This window comes from Mirounga leonina, unplaced genomic scaffold (assembly GCF_011800145.1).
Source record: "Mirounga leonina isolate KUSES-001 unplaced genomic scaffold, KU_Mleo_1.0 Mir_165, whole genome shotgun sequence".
Lineage (NCBI taxonomy): Eukaryota > Metazoa > Chordata > Mammalia > Carnivora > Phocidae > Mirounga > Mirounga leonina.
Genome location: NW_023270415.1, coordinates 38,290,556 through 38,308,368, shown reverse-complemented (window position 1 = coordinate 38,308,368; position 17,813 = coordinate 38,290,556). Strand labels below are relative to the sequence as shown.

The 17,813-nt window shown below is 42.1% G+C and overlaps 1 protein-coding gene across 1 annotated transcript in view; it reads right to left on the bottom strand.

Moving 5' to 3' along the window:
• NECAB1 (N-terminal EF-hand calcium binding protein 1) overlaps nucleotides 1–16,039 on the bottom strand; it is a 186,281-nt gene extending 170,242 nt beyond the window's left edge. Inside the window, exons 1-2 of the mRNA XM_035011501.1 lie at nucleotides 15,910–16,039; nucleotides 7,975–7,999 (exon numbers count right to left, since the gene is read on the bottom strand). Of these exons, the coding sequence (XP_034867392.1) occupies nucleotides 7,975–7,999; nucleotides 15,910–16,008 (124 nt within the window). The 5' untranslated portion in view covers nucleotides 16,009–16,039. The remainder of the gene's footprint in view (nucleotides 1–7,974; nucleotides 8,000–15,909) is intronic.
• Between the last annotated feature and the right edge of the window lie 1,774 nt (nucleotides 16,040–17,813).

The following is a 17,813-nucleotide window of genomic DNA, read 5'->3' as shown; positions in this document are numbered from 1 at the left end:
TTTTACAAATTAAGAAATTATGTTCAGTAACTAATTCCTATGTAATTTTTCAAGTTGTGTGGCTTTGTACTCGCTTTTCCTTTTACCTGGAATTACCTGTCCCCCATCTAATGTATACCTACTCAGATGGATTACAGCTCAAGGGGAGGCTTACTCAGCACCCCAGGCAGAATTAGACCACCGGCCTCTGTGGTCCCATAGCAATTCAGGAATGTTTATGAAATACTAACAATAAATCAAGCATCATACTGATCACTAGGTATACAAAGGTGTATAGTTCCTGGCCTTCAAAAGGCTTGCATTCTAATAGGGGGTAGGAGAACATACCCACAAATTATTCAGTATAATGTGATAAATGGTATTATATACAAAATGCAATGAAACTATGGATGAGAGAATGGTGGGTAGTCAGGCAAAGACATTAATATTTACTGAGTGTGTATTTGTCATGTGTGTGGTACTTTGTGTTATTTCATTGAATCATCACAACAGCCCTATAAGCCAAACATGGATTTTTAAGAACCTACCCAAAGTTTACAAAGTTTGCACAAGGCAGAACTAGTTTACGTATCAACCCCTGATTCCCAAGCCATTCTCTGCCAAACCAAACTCAGAGGGGGCTTCCTAGGAGAGAGAAACTTAGGCCGAAAGCAGAAGGATGAAGGTCATTCTCAGCAGACAAAGCTGTGCTTGTCTGGACACTGAGGGCTGGCAGAGTCAGAGACAGCGTCCTTCAGAGATAATGGAGGGAGTGGAGGCTGGGCAGGGGACACAATGCTCAGGAGTCTGGATTTTATCCTGTAACAAACAAGTAACGAAGGAAGGATTTTGAACAGAGAAGTGATCGTATCAGATTCACACTACAGAAATATTACTCCAGTATAGAATCTGGTATCGATTTATATCACAGCACTTATTAGAGTGTGTAATTATTTTCTATTCATGTTTATCTCCCCTCTAGAATTTGAACTTTAATTTAATGGAACTCCATTCCATTCCTTGTACTGTGTATATGTGTGATTGTGCTGTAGTGACTCTAATTTACCCTTATTTATTGTAGTATCTTCAGTGCCTAACATAGGATCTGGCAAATAGGCGCATTGCCTGGTCGTAGTTGAATGAATGAAAGAGAGAAAGATGGAGGAAGGGTAGGAGAGTTGAGACCAGGATTAAGATTTCTAACTCCAAACCTTACACTATCATTTCTGTGCATAGTTCTCATTAACCCTGATAAAACATTTAAAAACAGTGTAAGCAATAAACAGTTGGGGAAAAAAATCAAAATATTTCTACTTTTAAAGGAATACACTGACCCACTGGTCATTTTGACATCATGAAGACACAGCCAACAAAATCCAGCATTGCAACGGTTTTGATATTAAGGAGAACCTTAGATACTGAAGGTATGACATACATTTCAGTTTTTCCAATTTCTCTAATTACTTTATTTAAAAAACATGAGTAAAAATGAATTCAGTTTCCTTACTTTTCAGTCTTGTGGTATAGAACCCGAAGGGTGTCTTGGGGCTGACTCCAAGCACACGAGAGAAATTATATTAGGGTGGTTGGTTTGCAAACGATAGGAAAAGCTGAATGACCATGGCAAAGATAGGGCAAGCACCTGGGCAGCTGTGAGGGCTTAGCAAGGTCCTCATGGACAGAACATCTGGGCACTGCCAGGTGAATAGCTCAGCACGAGTGGGAGGGTGGGTGGGACATTGTGATTGACTGTCCCACCAAATAAGAATAAGCATTAGGATAAAAAATGAAAGTGGGGGGGCACCTGGGTGGCATAGTCGGTTAAGTGTCTGACTCTTGGTTTTGGCTCAGGTCGTGATCTCAGGATCCTGAGATTGAGCCCCGTGTTGGGCTCTTGCTCAGAGGGGGTCTGCTTGAGATTCTCTCCCTCTCCCACTACCCGTCCCCACACTCTCTCTCCCAAATAAATAAATAAATCTTTTTTAAAAATGAAAATAGGTAACACTTATGTAGCTTCTTAAGGGCCAGGCACCTTTCCCAGAAAATCTGTATTATCTCTTTTAGTCATTCAACAAGCCTGGGAGAGAGGCATTGTTTTTGTTTTGTTTTGTTTTGTTTTGTTTTTGAGAGGTATTGTTTTTATTCCCATCTTACAGATGAGGAAGTTAAGTCGCTTGCTCAGATCACGGAGAAAGAGGAATTGGGATTTGAACCCAGGACATCTGACTGCAAAGTCTAGCTTAACCATAGTGCTATATGCCTCCCCCATTTAGATGGAGTAGAGGAGATGATTCACTGCAGAACAGAAAGGAAAAGGAATGCTGGGCTGCTAACCTACAAATCTAGATCACAGACAGCACTTACAGTAGAGGCACCGATTTAAAGTAGACAGTTTGCTCCATAAACGGCAGGATCAGCTATCAGAGCGGGCTCTGACTTCTGAGCCTTTGGCTGCCCATGGCATTCATGTCCCCAGCTCGGTCATTTGAATAGAAATTCTCTGTTTCTATGACAGCTGATTAGCCCAGCTATGTAATGGTAAGAACTTTCACAGTTTTCTGCTTTTGGCAGAAAAACAACACATTTATGAGAGTGAAACTGCTTTATATTTTAGAAAAAAAATACATACTGTGGAAATAGAAAATGTGTTTTTCCTTATTTTGTTCAAAAAAATTATTCCAGTCAGAACTTGCCCTCATGGACTCCCAAGCCTTGTAATCCTTGATGAGCCTCTTCTTCCCAGGTCGTTGTTAGGGCATGAGATTTTTTTTTCAACAAACAGCTCTTACTAGACTTTGCACTGACTTTCAAGCTGGTAGGTGTGTAGTTGAAGAGTCTGCAAGTTTGCATATGCCTGAGAGTAAACATGGGTATACTGCCTATATCTGATCCCTCCTGCTCTGGAATTAGTTACACCGATGTTCCCAAAACATTTTGAGAAAATAGTGAGGAATTATGAACTAAAAATCAGCCTTATGCCAATAATCCTGATTTCCAGAGCCCAGTTTTTTAATCTTTTCATCCTTATTTGGGGCTAGGATCCCTGAATAAAAGATCAGCGAGGCTATGGAGCCCCGTGTGGGGCTGGTGATGCTTGACTAAGTAGCTCACATCAAAGGACGGCCTTGTGATCAAGATGCAGGAAATACAGAACCACAGACCTCTGGGTGGTACTCAGAAAGTTTCCCTGTCTCCAGGGAAAATACTCCCACTTACCGACCCTGTGTTTCACCCCTCTACCTGAGGTCATATTTGTACATGTTAATTGAATAAACCAAACCTTGGGCAACCACATTGAAAGGCTCTTACCAATTCTCAATTAACCTATTAACATAGGTTATATAATGATCCAGTGAAGTCTTCAAAATATACCCAAACACAAATTCAATATCAATTGTTCTTATATTAGTGTTTTTACTTTTATTTTTTATTTTATTTTTTAAAGATTTTATTTATTTGAGAGAGAGAGAGACAGAGTTGGGGGAGAGGCAGAAGGAGAGGAGAGAGAATCCCAAGCAGACTCTGTGCTGAGTGCGGAGCCCCAAGCGGGGCTCAATCTCATGACTTTGAGATCATGACCTGAGCCCAAATCAAGAGTTAGATGCTTAACCAGCTGAGCTACCCAGGTGCCCCTATATTAGTGTTTTTAATGCCAGATGTAGTTCTGTTCCAATTTTAAGATTGTTTTTTCTATTTCTGAAAAAGTCCACCAAAATTCTGAAAGGAAATACATTGAATCTCTAGATTGCTTTGGGTAATATCAACATTTTAACAATATTGTCTTCTAATCCACTAGCACAGAATATCTTTCCAAATATTTTTGTCCTTTTTAATTTCTCTCATTAATGTCTTTTATCAATGTCTGTACAAGTCTTTCACCACATTGGTTAAATTTATTTCTAGTATTTCATTATTTTTGATGCACCTGTAAATGGGATTGTTTTCCTAGTTTCTTTTTCTGATAGTTCATTGTCAGTATATAAAAATGCAACAGATTTCTGTACATTGTTTTCGTACACTGCAACTTTACTGAATTCATTCATTAGTTCTAACACTGTTTTTGGTGGAAACTTTAGGGTTTTAGCTAATATTATTAATTAATAAACAACAGATAAATAACAACAATGCTTAGTTTGATTAACTGATGTGTAAGATTGTGTTTCTTCTTCAATTTTCAGTATCAGACTGTCGGTCATGCACCTCTTACAAATAGATATGCAAGTATTTATTGAGCACGGATATTGTGACAGGCATTTTTTAATTTAAATTTGATTAGCCAACTTATAGTACAACATTAGTTTCAGATGTAGCGTTCAATAATTTATCAGTTTCACCTAACACCTAGTGGTCATCCCATCATGTGCCCTCCTTAATACCCATCACCCAGTTACCCCATCTACTCCCCTACCTCCCCTCCAGCAACCCTCAGTTTGTTTCCTAGAGTTAAGAGTCTCTCATGGTTTTTCTCCCTCTCTGATGACTTCCCATTCAGTTTCCCCTCCCTTCCCCTACACTCCTCTGCCCTTTTTCTTATGTTCCACATATGAGTGAAGCCATATGATAATTGTCTTTCTCTGACAGGCATTTTGATCACCACTGTGGGCCTGATGCTATGTGAAATAGGCACATTCTCTGTCCTCACAGATTTATAATGTACAGGCTGCTGGAATAGATTAAAGGCCACTGAGGAGAACTATGACAATTTCTTACAGAGATCAGTCATTCATTGGGATTAAAAGAGCCACCCTTACAGCCTACCTATTTGCTGGTCAAGAATGGCAGCAGATCTTAGGAAGTGCACATCAGCAAAAGCAATCCATGGTGTTCTTAATTACTATGAGCCTTTCATTTTGCCTTTTTCTAAGGTTAAATTTTTTTTTTGCCAATTTTACAAATACCCATGTATCATTTCCATTTTCATTCAACCTGCATATAAGTAAGCTTTCTTAGGAGTTTTCCATTTTTAGGTTTAATTCTGGGCTCTTTAGATCAAAGCACTCACATGTCTTCTAATCTATCCTATTTTGAGGTCTGTCTTTATGTCTAGGATCCTAGCCTATGATTTTAGAACAGCAACCAAAACCAAATGAATCTCTCTAAGACACCATTATTACAGCTAATTGCTATCATGTATCTTTTCCCCACCTATTTCTCTAGCAGCTTCTCTCATGTCAGATAGATCCCAGAAGCTAAATCTGCACTCTGGTAAGCTAAGTATCATACTGCTTATGACCTCTTATTCCCGTTTTTACTCCATCACCAATTATGCAGTCCATGAGGGATTCTGTCATATGAGGGTCTGTTACCCAGAGATCACGTACATGCAGCAGCTCTTTATTTACAAATACAGAATGGAATGAACACATGGTTCAGAAAGATGTTTTGTTTTTTTTTAATGCTGGTATCTTCTCCTTTACATTAGATTATCCACTATACTTTTTCCCTTTCTCAATTCTGCATGTATGGTAAATAGACTTTTTCCCCCTAAATTCCACTGAAATAGAAATGACTGGAATGTCACCAAGTGTCTCCACTAGCCAAGGCATCACAACTCCAAAATAAGCAGGTGTAAGTTGTTACTATGTACCATGCACTTCCCTGTGGACTTTATATCTGTATGTCATTGATTACTCATAATAACCCCATGACACACATAGATGCTATTATCTCTATTCTGTAGATGAGAGAGCTGAGGGTGAAGAGTTTGTTACTTACCCAAAGCCACAGAGCTACTAGGTGCAGAGCTGTGATTTAAACCCAGACCTGCCTCTCTCTGCCTTCCTCTCACTTTACACTGAGAATGAGGGAGAAGAGTAAAGCAGGATGGAAGGCAGGGGAAAGAGTAGATAGACAGCAGGGAGATGGGTAATGGAGGAAAATGTCATTAATCATTGTTAATTCATTAAGTGAACATTCATTGAGTACCCAGTACTGGCTGGGCATAGGATCCATTCATAAGACAAGGTCCTCACCCTAGAGAGGCAAGTTTGGCTTAAGGGAGTAGAATCACCAGCAAACAACGGCAGTCTCCGCAAAAGGGAATAATCAATACAAGCCACAGTGCGGAGAGCCCAGATAGAGGGCGGGGCCCTGCAAGGGGAAGCTGAGGAAGGCTTTTCGACAAGGTGTCTTCTGAGCAAGATGCAAGCAATACATGTGAGTTCTCAAGCTGGCTAAGAGTGGAAAGCGTAGAGCATGTGGAAGTCAAAGCAAGGACACCACAGAGGTGTGACAGACGGAGTGATGCTCAGAGAATCCCTGGTGCTTCAGAGAGCTGCAGAAGAGGATGCATGGTGAAGACTGTAAGAATAAGAGCAGAAGGGCAGATAGCCTGGACAGCACATTAGGATCAGGCATTAGGGCAGGGAGCGAGAGGCATCATATACGGGAAGGAAGCAAGTAAAAAAAACTGGGGACTGAAGAGGCCCACACAAGGCTCCCAGTCCAAGGGACCATTCTTCATAGCATAACATATGAGGTTATCATAAACTCCAGTGAATCATGAATTTGGTTTTTCAAGTGCTTTTTATTATGACTATGGATTATGACAGTAGGCCACCAAAAGATGCAAGTTTTGATGGAGAGAAGAGTGATATATACAAAGGTAATAATGACCTTCAATCAGACCTTGGGGTCCAAGGAAAGGAAGGTGCAGCCTGAGAAAACTAGGAGCTGAGGGAGAGAGAGAGAGAAAAGGCATCTCTGAACTGCAAATGGCTGCTGAAATCACAGGCAGACAGCACGGAGCCATATGGACTATTCAGTTGTGCTTCGGGCATCACTGGGTTTGGATGTCAGGCAGAAGGCCAACAAGTAGGATGAAGACACAAGATGATAGCATCATTACATCTGTCTTAAAAATTAATCAAGGCATTCCAGTGAAAAAAGAAAAAAACCCTTTGAATTGATAATATATCAACCCCTGTAACATAGTTTGAGAAAACATTCTGATGAACAGGCACAGTTAAATATTATCAGGGTTTGGGACTGTATTTTATTGCTCCTTGGGGTAATATATTTTCTGTTGTGTGAAGAGCTATATAGTGCCAATGAAGATTTTCTTGATCTGGCTGCTTAAGGGCTCACTAGACCACAACAAATGTTTTTAGAAGTGTCAGATCTGGACTCTTGCCTGTAAGCCTTCCCCACAGATAAGAAATCCGATTTCAAGAAAAGGAAAGGACTCTGTCTCCTAAATTTGTTGAGAAAGTCTTGTCAAGAACATAGCTCTATTATGTACTTGTACTATAACAGCAAAATAAACTTGATAAGCTCTGATTCGGTGTTCTATGGAACACAATTTGTAGTGGGATAAGAGTCAAAAGATATTCCTTATGACAGCTTATAGTTGGACTTTGTGCAGGCTTCATTTAAATTGTAGTTCCTCTGACAGAACAACTGTTTTCTTCTAGTTTCTCTTACTTCTCTGTCTCTGTAGATTATCGGTCCCAGGGTGTACACTTCCAATGCGAGAGCAATGGCCGGGAGCCATGGAGCGAAGGTAAGGTTGGCAACGCAGGCTTCCAGATAGCCACCTTCAAGTGCAACAACAGCCCCCAAGGTCACCCTGAAGTTCAGCGTGGACAGCCTAGACTCCCATGCCACACAGACCTGGGATTCAAGTCTCAGATCTATATCTTATTAACTCTAAGAAATAACTCAAAGCACTTGACCCAATGCCTGGCACACAGTAGACACTCAATGAATAGAAGCTGTTCTTACTTTAAAATTAAAGCATAAAAGGGAAAAGCCGGAGCTATGAGAGCTGCTCACTTCAAAGGCATAAATTCCATCTTCCTGTCAAATGTAAGTACCTCTTTCAACTTCTCATGCATATCTGGAGCCATAAACTTGCCTAAAACTCTTATGAGTACCAGAGGCTGACATTTTATGTATCAATTTCTTGGGTTCTCCTCTCTCTTTCTTATTATTCTTTAGAAGGTGATCTAAAAGGTAAGAGATCAATAAATAGAAACTACAGATTTTTGGTCTTACCATTTTTATCTGCTCTCCTCAGTATCTGAAAGAGAAAAAAAAATTTTATTACCATTTTTTTGCAATTGCAGTGAACATTATACTCACACATAATTCGCCCATTAGTTAATAAAAGAAATTCCAATTTTATTTATTTATTTTTTAAGATTTTATTTATTTGTCAGAGAGAGGGAGAGCGCACAGGCAGGGGGAGCAGCAGGCAGAGGGAGAAGCAGGCTCCTCGCTGAGCAGGGAGCCCGATGCAGGACTCTATCCCAGGTCCCTGAGATCGTGACCTGAGCCGAAGGCAGACGCTTAACCGACTGAGCCACCCAGGCGTCTCATGGAAATTCCAATTTTAAATAAAGATTTCCCAGTTGAGATGTTTCCTTAGAATAGTCAGAAACTGAAAACAACCCAAATGTCTTTGAACAAGTGAATGGATAAAAAACCTGTGACACATCCATACAGTGAATACTACTGAGCAATAAAGAGGAATGAGCTCTTGATACACACAATAACCTAGATGGATCGCTAAATAATGATGTTGAGTAAAAACCTAGACACAAAAATTACCTGCTATATGATTCCATTTATATAAAATTCTAGAAAATGCAAACTAATCCATAGCAACAGAAATAAGATTAAGGGTTGCATACAAATGAGCAGGGAGGGCATTATAAAAGGACACAAGAAAACTTTCTGGAGTGGTAGATATATTTATTATCTCAATTATGGTAAGGGTCTTATAGGCCTATATATATATATGTAAAAACTCATCAACTTTTCACTTTAAATATGTGCAATTTAATGTAAGTCAATCATAGCTCAATAAGCTGGGAATAAATAGAAAAAAATAAGAAATTATGAATAAATAGAGCTCACATGTCTACATTAAATCTTACTTTACTTCTATGCATTAATTGTATTATCTTTGGTGGATAAGAACTGCTTGGCCATCAGGTATCTTTGGTAATGAGTTCAAAATTTTCTTCCGGGCAACCAGTCTTTTCTCCACTCATGGCCCATGAGCTTGAGGATTGGGCAGAGCACTTGGGCCTGGCAAACAGGGTGTCACATCACTCTGGCCACAGTGATTACTCAGGCAGGAGCACATAAGGCCATGGTTTTGCTTGAATTGTCAAGAGAGCACACTTTCTTCTGCTGACTTTGAACCTGGGAAGATATAGGTAAGAAGCTGCTCTCCCCCCTTCTGTTATTATATCCATCATGGGTTGAACTGTGTTGCCTCAAAACAAAAGTGGAAGTCCTAACCCCCAGTAACTGTGAAGGTGACCTTGGTGGAAAACAGTCTTTGCTGATGTAATCATATTAAGGTAAGATCTTACCGGATTGGGGTGGGCCCTACCTCCAAAGACTGGTGACCTTGTAAGGAAAGCGAGATTCAGAGAAGCTTAGACAGAGGAGACCATATGATAATGGAGGCAGATATTGGTGTGATTTGGCTGCAAGCCAAAGAATGTAAAGGACTGACCACAGTGAGAAGCTAGGGGAGAGGCACTGAGCAGATTCAGACGCAGAGGTAGCGACATCCTACCTACACCTTGATGGCAGCCATCTAGCCTCCAGAACTGAGAGGATACATTTGGTCGTTTAAGGCACTCTGTGTGCAGAACACTGTTACAGCAGCCTTAGGAAATCGATACAACATAAAACCGGGACGTAACGAGCCCTCAAGAAAGCAGTGTCTATCCAGAGACTGAAAGTGGATCCTGGTGACACTCTCTGAGCTTCTTTTTTTTTTTTTTTAAAGATTTTATTATTATTCATGAGAGACACAGAGAGCGAGAGAGAGAAGCAGGCTCCCAAGGAGCAGGGAGCCCGATGCGGGACTCGATCCCAGGACCCTGGGATCATGACCTGAGCCGAAGGCAGATGCTTAACCATCTGAGCCACCCAGGTGCCCGACACTCTCTGAGCTTCTGATCAAGCCATCCTGACATGATCTCCATTTTTCATTACAGGAGTCTTTAAATTATTGTTTTAAATCTTAAGATAGTTTGGGTTATTTTTTTTTCTGTTAGCAACAGTCAAATTAGCCCTTGCTGATACTGTAGACTGACAGAAAAAAAATCTGCATAATATAACACACAGCTATGTTATATATAGTACCAGAGAAAATGTCCCTTTATCATATTGCAAAGATAACCTTGAATCACATGCAAGGGGCACTTGAGGATCATTTTTCTGAGCAATATAGGTTATGTTAAGTAACCAGAGCTGCTCTTAAATTTAGGTCATCATTTCTTGGTAGGCAGCTTGAAACATGAGCAATAGTTTTTACTACCAAAGTTTTACTGCTTTCTACTAAATAAATATTTTCCTCTTTCCTTCTGTTGACCTTATGAAGATGAAGTATGGTTAAATCTAATCATTATTATAATGTGTTTATTATAAGATACTAATATTATTAATAAAAATCTCACCTACGAAAAATTTCCAACAAGTTATGTATCATCCTGACATGTGTGCATAAGCTGGTCCCCCTTTATAAAGTAAATTTATTTAATTATTGTAAGAAAACTGCTTTCAGTCCTAAGAGCTTCTATGCTTAGAACAGAATGAGACACAAATCCTTTTTACTCCACAGAGGTAATTTCTAGCGGGGGTTTTGGGAATCCATCTCTCCATCATACCCAGCTTCCTCCTCTCTTCTGAAACTATGAAGCAGCTGAGAGTCAGAGAGACATGAAACACAGCCTAATTCTTACCTTTAATATACCCTAAGATTCTATTTCAAGCTCTCTTGTGTCCTTATGAGTAACTACAATAGGAATAACTGCACACCAGAGACTCGGACCCCTGACTTCCATCATTTCATTCCATAAAGAACTGTCTTAAATAGCATTCAGCCTCTTAGCAATGAAATTAAGACAGTAGCTTTCTTTATTAAGACAGTTCTTTGTAATTAAATATGAACAGAACTGTCTCTGCTGCAAATTTTGCCTCTGAGCCCACAGCCTAATAAGAAATGTACTGCAGATGAAAACTAAGTTCATTACATTATACCTCCATAGTCATCTGGATTGGCTAATCTTACAGTTAGTGCCACAGGATAGAGAGTAAATAGATATAAATATTATGGTCAGAATTAAAACTCAAACACAGAGGTTACGCTGTGTTTTTGCAACAATTTAAGAATTCTCGAATAGCATCCTTTACCCCAAAGCTCTTCTTTGAAGGCCTTCATTGAAGTTCCTCATTTCTCACCTGAAGTTATTGAAAGCAGGTTGTTAAAATGCAAATGTTATCTCTGAGGCCTAAAAAACTGACAGTCATTATTTACTGAACTAATATTTGATAAGTGCTTCCTACTCTGTACCAGGTTAAAATTAAGTAATGAGATGAGCCAGTCAGACTCCTGAGAAATGGGGATAGAGGACAGGGAAGTTGGCACTCATCCAGAACACAGAGTAGCATCCAGAAGGGAAGACCTGCTAGGCAAACACTAGTGTGCAGACCTTGACCTCCAGGAGGCAGTTTTGCTACCACTCTGCTAGTTGCCACTGAGCTAGGATGCAGGGGAGTGGGCACTGATGAGGACTGGAGAAAAAGTAATCGGCACATACATTTTTATCTTCTCAGTCTTGCCTAGAATAGGCCTTGTGTGAGCAAAGAGTTTTAAATGTATGATAACATTAAAACTAAGTTTCCCTTATTTCTGCAGGTTCTTAAAATTAGGAGAGTGATATTTGCCTGGCCAATTAGGGTAGACAATGAGGGGGTTAACTGCCATGTTCCCAACTGAACAATTTCCCTCAAATTATCTAGTGCGCACTAGGCAGGAGATACACAGCTCTAACCGAGTTTGGTCACAGAACCGTTATACCTGGAAAACGGTTTCTTTCTTTTTTTTTTTTTTTAAGATTTTATTTATTTATTTGAGAGAGAGAGCACAAGAGGGGGGAGGGTCAGAGGGAGAAGCAGACTCCCCACTGAGCAGGGAGTCCGATGACGTGGGGCTGATCCCAGGACCCCGGGATCATGACCTGAGCCAAAGGGAGGCGCTTAACTGACTGAGCCACCCAGGCGACCCTGGAAAACGGTTTCTGCTCTGACGGTCCCCTGTCCATCTCACCTCTTGTACAGATGAGTATACGTGCATATGTCCAGGGATTCGGAATTCAGTATTTTTACCAAGCAAAGCTGTTGCTTGTTTTCACCAAGTCCCTGACCATCCAGGCACTGTGCATTTTGTTCAGGGTTCATGGGTGGGCATGTTTGGTTGGGGGAAGGAAGGGAAGACAGACAGTAAAATCCTGTCTCTCCTTCAGAACCTCCCAGGCCCCACTTCTGCCTCTAGTCAAATGAGGAAGGGCCACTTTCCTTCCAGCTAAAAATCAAAACTGTATGGGAAAAGACAGTGGCAGCAAGTGGTGAAGTTGTAACTAACTTTACATTTACCATGCTTCAGGGGATGATCTGAAAATGTTCTCCCTTTGCACAGTAGTGGAGTTGATTAATGTAAAGATTCAAAAGAGGGACCACATGCTATACAGACTAGTATTCTAGAGTTTATCCTCTGTTATCTGGAATGAAATAACCTGGGAAAAGAGAGTGTAGAGGAATTAAGAAGGAAAAGAACTGCCATTGTCCTGGTCCTTTTACGTTGCTGAACACGACACCCAGTGCAGTCCGTCTCCTGCATGTCGCGTGGGCCGGGGTGCCCAAACGTGCCTTGCTACCAGCCCTGGGTTTCTAAGCACCCCCAGAGGCATTCAAGAGTATTGATGATGAACTGACATGTCATTCTGTCATTTTTTAGATAGAAATAATATACATCAGATTCATAATGGATCAGTGTCTGTATTAATTTGTGGATTGGCTACTGTTACTTAGGCATTCAATAGGGAACACTGATGTAGCAAGAATAGTTCAAATTTATATAGCTCATTTCCTTTTTCTTCTCAGTTTTCTTATCCTGTGAACTCTCACTTAATACAACAACCTCTCGAATTAAGTACCGTAGTCATCATTGTTGCTGATTTGGACATAAGGAAAATGAAGCAAAATTCAATAGTTACGGTAAATTCCTCTCTGATTTTCTGATCTATGGCTAGTTTCTTACCAGTTGGACATGCCTAGTCATGTCATCAACGGTATCCTCAAAAGCAGTTCAAATCATTTCTCAGAGGACTGATTATGACAGTGGCATTGGAATACAAACACTGGAAATCAAAGTTTTCCTCAAATTTGGAAATCAGTCTGTGTGATGCAGAAGGCTCTAATGGGTTTCATTCCTGTTCCTCTTTGGAATAGGGGATACCTATTATCTACTTACTACAATCTGACTAGAATTCAAAAAGCAATCTTTTTTAGCAGTGCTACTAGAATATATTAAAACAAATCAAATTATGTATTTATATTTCACATTTTATTTTTGCTAAAAACAATACGACCCAGAAATGAATAATTCAAAAATCCCTAAGTAATTAATCCTTTTTCATGTCACATATTTCACCAGAGTGCTAGATTTTTCACAAAATATCTCAAAGAAAAGTGTAAACAAAATCTTTTCTATTCAAGATAAAATCCAGTGGCAGGTTTTGTTTTGTTTTGTTTTGTTTTATAGACACTAGCATTTTACTGGCAAACAAGCATGTCAACATCTCTCGTGTGAAATTAGTTTTATATTTTTTATTTTTAAATTCTAGAAATAGAAGGCAGCGAGGGTATCCTATTCATAGAGTACGTGTTCCTTCAGGACAGGGACCTGATGCTGTTTATTTACAGAGCTTGAGAAAAATCGTGTAGACACAATAATAAATAAGATTTTAATTTCTTCTTTTCTTTTTTCGTAGCAGTTTGAACGGTTGGGTCAAGATTAGTGTGTGTGTCGAGGAGGATGACCTTCATTTATACAGCTCAATCCATTCATCTCTACAGTATCACAAGGATTTGTTCACTGCTTTAAGAAAGTCACAGAGAAGCACCTGATAACCTTGGGGGACAGAGTGAAGATCAGGCCAGAATGAATGGAAGGCTCTCTTGCCCTCTCTGAATCAACTTCATGGCAGCTTAGCCATTGACCTCATAATAGACATGAGTTTCTGGGACCCTGATGCTATCCCTGAACATTCCTTTCTCAGGGGTGCTCTGTGCCCCCTTCTCCCAGCTTGGTTTCCGCAAGGGCTTTTTGGCCCTGAATGGCAGGATTGAAAAGGAAGAATATCAGCCATTAGCATCCAAACATCACTCGATTGACCAGAACAGGAAGAATAAGGTACTTAATCCTACTGAGAGAAGGAATGGGAATCAGATTGTTTTGTGGGAAGATGGCCGGCCAAGAAAGCCTGGATTCCCAACTGGAACTGCATGGTAATGAGGGGAGGAAGCTGCCAGGAGACACAGCTGAGCCTTACCTACAACATTTGCCTTAGACCAGATTTAATTATTCATATGGTTTTCTTTCCCAATTAAAAAATCCCAGCTAATCCATTCAAAATAAACTTGGGAGAGCTCCTCACCCCATCCCCCTTATCTTCATGACATCTGCTTCACCATTATGAGGCTACTAAGTTGATTTCCTCACATTTTCATCTCTCTGCAAATAAACGTATTTCAGTTTTATATACAGCTGGATTTTAATAAGAAATGATCTCAGGGAAGGGTAGAGGAAAGAGCACACAGCACTCCTCAAAGCCTTTTGCCAATTTTCTCTCATGCCTAAATGAGAAGGGGCCAGCATTGTCCCCACTAAGCCAGCAACTACCTCCAGGGGACAGCATCAATGTGACAACGGAGGGGCTGAGGGAACAGGAGCTGAGGGATGGGAAAACCATGAATCCTAACAGCAGAGAAAAGAGCTGGGCAACAGGGCGAAAAAAATAAAGAACAGAAACAACAGAAAGGGACAATAAGGCAAAATTGAGAAATAAATAAGAAACAAAACTGCTGTAAAGGTTAAAAACCCCAGCGTGGGGCGCCTGGGTGGCTCAGTCGTTAAGCGTCTGCCTTCGGCTCAGGTCATGATCCCAGGGTCCTGGGATCGAGTCCCACATCGGGCGCCCTGCTCAGCAGGAAGCCTGCTTCTCGCTCTCCCACTCCCCCTGCTTGTGTTCCTGCTCTCGCTATCTCTCTCTCTGTCAAATAAATAAATAAAATCTTAAAAAAAAAAAAACAAAAAACAGCGTGAGGGCAGGAAAGGAGAAAAAAGAAAACCAAGAATGAGAAAGAACGATCACCATCTCAGAAAAGAAGGAAGGGAATCAATCCCGAAAGGGGGTGGGGGTGGGGGGAGAGGCCCAAATGAAGAACAGTCAAATGGTAGAATTTGATGAGTAGTAATTAAAACTTGGAGAGGTATAGGGAAGGAGAATAACAGGAGAGAAAAACGGAAAAATAGGAGGTGGCAGTAAAAAAAGTATCATCATGAAAGAGATCTTGGCCACCGCTGTAAAATAGAAAAACAAGTATGTTTTCAAAGTAATTGTTCTCCGTGGGGGTTGGGGAGGGGTGGCGAGGCATCGCAATCCCTACTGCTTCCCCCGTCGCCTTAGAGCTTCAGGGAGATAGGGGGGCGCTGCAAACAGGGCACACCAGAAAGGAGTTGAGTTAACGTTCCCTCCCTCCATTAGTCCCCTTTAAAATGCTCTCTTCACCTGAATGGAGACTGGTGTATTTACAAATCGAGTCCCCAACGAAACTCACGCCGTTGGAAAATTTAACTTCTGCCGTTCGTTCAGGGTTGTTAAGCCCCGAGCTGCAGGCGCAGGGCAACCCTTTCTACAAGTTGAGTGGCAGTCATTTCTCCCGCATTTGCTCGGTGCATTTCCAGGGGGACCGGAGAGCGAGGTAGGAGGTAGTTCTGCTGGTGTTCTGGGGGCTAAACAGCTGATCGGCGGCTGATCCCGCTCCTGGACCGACCGCCCTCCTCCGGGGAAGAGGAAAGATGCAGGGGGGACCACCGACCCAACTCCTGCGCCCTGTACTTACGTCGAGGAAGATCGACATGCCCTTGGACAGCTGCAGGGCAGAGCTGAGCTCTTCGGAGGAGTTGTTGGAGGAGGGTGACGTCTCCCGGGAGTCCTCCATCCTCCGGAGCCGTGGCTGCGGCGGGCGGAGCGGGACTGGGCGGCCGCACGGGCTCCGGCTAGGGCGCGGCCGCAATGCCGCGGGGCTCCGGCTCCCGAGCGGGCGTTCGCTCCCGCGCGCCTCCCTGGCGTCTCTCTCGGCTCGCTCCCCCTTCCCGGCTCGGGCCTCCGCGCTCCCACGCGCTCTCGCTCGCGCCTCCCCCTTCCCTGGGCTGCTGGCGCGGGATCCGTCTCCTCCCTGCACTTAGCAACCGCTGCGCCCCTCGCGGGGAGCAGAGTCTGACCCCTGCACCGCCATTGGCCGCCGCCCGAGACGACCCGGAGCCCCCGCCCCACCCTCGCGCCGCCAGCGGGGAGGTAGAGGACCCACAGGGGTACTGATGCGAGGGCCTGAGCCCTGAGAGCCAAAGCGCGAAGTCAAGGTGCCCCCGAGTTTACCCCGCGGTGGAAATCATACGAGTTAAGAGAGATTCGAATTGATTTTGCCAACTTTGCTTTTCGTCCAAGAGGACCTTTCTACCCCACCCTCCACAAAGGTGGGTGGGTTTAATAGCCACCACAATTAGTGAGGGTCTGGATTGACGTAGGGGTTAAATCATTAAGTTTTGGAATCTTGGAGGCCTGGGTTTCAAACCTGCCTCAGTTGCTCTGTTATTTTGTGATCCAGAAAGTTGTTAAATCTTTAGGCCCCAGTTTTCTTCATCAGTAAAATGGTCACAAAGGTGGTGCTTACCTAAAAGGCTTCTGAGGCTTAAATGTGGGACTGCGATGGACAAAGATAGTGAGTGCTAAGGACTCTGCATAGAGTGAGGGGGGGGGAACCCTTTGCTATGTGGAAAGGATTGTCAGGTAAAGTTCAAGCAAGAAAATTTCCAAAATGGAAGTCACAATAAAGAATGCAATCCCTTCCGAAGGGGTACGTGCACCCCAATGTTTATAGCAGCAATGTCCACAATAGCCAAACTATGGAAAGAGCCAAGATGTCCATCAATAGATGAATGGATAAAGAAGATGTGGTATATAAATACAATGGAATATTATGCAGCCATCAAAAGGAATGAAATCTTGCCATTTGCAATGACGTGGATGGAACTGGAGGGTGTTATGCTGAGCGAAATAAGTCACTCAGAGAAAGACATGTATCATATGACCTCACTGATATGAGGAATTCTTAATCTCAGGAAACAAACTGAGGGTTGCTGGAGTGGTGGGGGGTGGGAGGCATGGGGTGTCTGGGTGATAGACATTGGGGAGGGTATGTGCTATGGTGAGCCCTGTGAATTGTGTAAGACTGTTGAATCACATACCTGTACCTCTGAAACAAATAATACATTATGTGTTAAAAAAAAAAAAAAAAGAAGGGGCGCCTGGGTGGCTCAGTTGGTTAAGCGACTGCCTTCGGCTTGGGTCATGGTCCCGGAGTCCTGGGATCGAGTCCCGCGTGGGGCTCCCTGCTCAGCGAGGAGCCTGCTTCTCCCTCTGACCCTCTCCCCTCTCATGTACTCTCATTCTCGCTCTCTCAAATAAATAAATAAATCTTTAAAAAAAAAAGATAGCAGGAAGGGAAAAATGAAGGGGGGGAATTCGGAGGGGGAGACGAACCATGAGGGACTATGGACTCTGAGAAACAAACTGAGGGTTCTAGAGGGGAGGGGGGTGGGGAGGGGGGTTAGCCTGGTGATGGGTATTAAAGAGGGCACATTCTGCATGGAGCACTGGGTGTTATACACAAACAATGAATCATGGAACACTACATCAAAAACTAATGATGTAATGTATGGTGATTAACATAACATAATAAAATTT